Source organism: Zerene cesonia, chromosome 18 (assembly GCF_012273895.1).
Source record: "Zerene cesonia ecotype Mississippi chromosome 18, Zerene_cesonia_1.1, whole genome shotgun sequence".
In the NCBI taxonomy this organism is placed as follows: Eukaryota; Metazoa; Arthropoda; class Insecta; order Lepidoptera; family Pieridae; genus Zerene; species Zerene cesonia.
The window spans coordinates 6,146,772-6,149,321 of NC_052119.1; the positions used below are offsets into that span (position 1 = coordinate 6,146,772).

The following is a 2,550-nucleotide window of genomic DNA, read 5'->3' on the forward strand; positions in this document are numbered from 1 at the left end:
GGGGGCTGGATGGGCTCCCAGGGGACAGCAATTTCATTAATCCTGCGGCTCTGCGGTAACTGAGAAGGGGAGGTCCTGCATTTTTAAATATATTAAGAGTACCTGCTATTTGCTATGAAATAAGATTAAGGCGTTTTGTGCTTAGGCATTTAAGAAAATAAACAAGGGAGTGGAGTTAATTGCTCCTTTTTTCCTATTTATCAGCAAATTTTATTAAGTAGTAGGACCGCGTTTTTATAAGATATATTATGTAAATGTTTTGCTTATGTTTGTACCAAAATTTATTTCATGACGTAATCGTTACGAAAGCTATATATTGTGCCAATCTTTTGAGAACCATATTATATACGATAAACACATGAAATATATGGAACACATTATTTATAAGTTAATTTTATCAAAATCATCATTGAAATTTATCTTATCGCTAGTAATACGTAATTTTTAATCACATCGAATTGAATTGTAACAACTAGTACTTGTGACAGCAACATGGAGGCAAGAAGTTTTTTAATATGTGTTTTATTATGTGGTTTAATAGGAATATCACACGGACAAGTGCGGCTCGTGAATGGGACGATTAAAATGCAAATCGGGACAACAGCGAGATGTCCGGATGCATACAGGTTTATGAAACATTTAGTGCCAGTGTATGAGAAATATAAGCAATTCCTTGATATCGAATTTGTACCTTGGGGAAGATCGTCAAGGGGCGAAAACGGTCAACTCAGTTGCCAGTTCGGTGTCAGCGGTTGTTGGGCGAACCGCTTTCATAGATGCGTCCTCCATTTGTTAGATGGAAACCAAGATGCGGCAGTAAAGTTCATGCAATGTGAGTTCTCAGACACCTTTCCTGGTTTTTCGGGAAGCTATTTCTGTGCGACCCAAGTGGGTCTACGACTGATAGAGGTGGATAACTGTATGGCGACGACAGGTGATGCTTTGGAGGGACCAGCTGAAGCGGCTACTGTGGAACCCCTTAGAATTATAAACTTCATCCCTTTCATTGTGTTTAATGGCGACATCGATCGTCACATCTCGACCCAAGCGAGGAACCGACTTGAAAGTGTTATATGCTTCGCTCTGGCCGAAAATGCGGCGACTGGTGTGACTCACTGTAAAATTGAAATGTAAATAAACTGGTATTACATATTAAAATTCTTATTTTTATTTATTTCTAATAATTTTGGAAGGAACATAGTAATAATTCATTTATGCTTGTAAACTTATTGCAAAAACAATTTATTATAGGATATTTATTGAAATCAAATAAAAAATATGAGATATGAATAAGATTTTCTATGTAAACGTATACAAAGTTTCATATTTTAGATAAACTCAATTTAAAACGTTTTTAACAATCTTTTTAAGTAATTTTACAAGCGTTCAATTCCCACTAGCGCCATAAATTTTCGCTGAAAAAATTAAAAGGTTCAGGTGTAAGAGAAAGAAACTTGTAAACAAAACTTCCACCTAAGGAACTTTTCTTTGATAAACACCGCTGGCTTCAAATTGATATACAAAGAAAACATTGTTTCATAAAAATATAGAGGCTTAAAGAGTTTTGAGTTCTCGTGTCTCAGGGATTATCTTGAGATTCTTTTGGAGGGAGAGGAAGTAAAGTATTTTTGAAAGATTTTCTTTTGTGCACGGTTTCTAAAAGTGAATTTATTATTTTAATATTCGTGGCACAGACCCCACGAATATTGTAATAATAAATTCACTTTTAATGCGAGTGTTTAGTCAATGAATTAGATTGAACACAGTTGTATAATATAGTATTTAAAAAGGGTTATTGTTACCAAAAACCATGAGAAAGCACCATGCTATACAAATGAAAATTAAATAAATAACGTTCTTATGAAATAAATATTGCTATAACGATATATTATAACAGAAAAAATTACAATCAACTATGTATTATGCTAAATATTATTGGAATAAATGATTAATATACAGATACTTAAACCAGCGACATTGCAGTCGCGAGGACATAATCACACGATTAACGCTTATCTTCAAAAATAATTGTGATATTAACGCTATCAAGCGACCAAGATTGTACAACTTTGTCCATTATGAGGCGGTATAGGTCGAATTTCACGAAATCTTAATGGAAGCTAAGTATAATAAAACTTTTATTGCCGAGATTTGATAAGAACCTTATTATCTCGTAGGAAGCTGTGAAAGCTGTTTTTTAAAGCATTTATAATTAAAAATATTTCACATAGTAGCTATATTATATTTTTGTGCTGGCAGTCGACTCCAGGATCAATGTGGTGACTTTCCAATATGTATGAGACAGTTACTTAAGAAGAATTGTAATTACATATGAAACAATATTGTTTCAAAAGCTTAGATGAGGTGCATCGTTCAAGACTGAAATTCGTTTACAACATAACTGAAGTTTGGAAAATTTTGTTATTTGATGGTTAAGCTTTATGTCACCTACCTACCTTTGCTGCATGGGAATCTACTTCAAAATTTGTAAAGGAAAGAGTGGACTTTATAAAAATAGCATTACAATGAGACTACCAGGCTTGAGTCCTT

General features: G+C 33.7%; 1 protein-coding gene across 1 annotated transcript; it reads left to right on the forward strand.

The window, feature by feature from the left end:
• Nucleotides 1–492: 492 nt before the first annotated feature.
• Nucleotides 493–1,134, forward strand: LOC119834077 (GILT-like protein F37H8.5). The gene has a single exon (XM_038358359.1). The coding sequence runs from the start codon at nt 493–495 to the stop codon at nt 1,132–1,134; it is 642 nt and encodes a 213-aa protein (XP_038214287.1).
• The last annotated feature ends 1,416 nt before the right edge of the window (nt 1,135–2,550 follow it).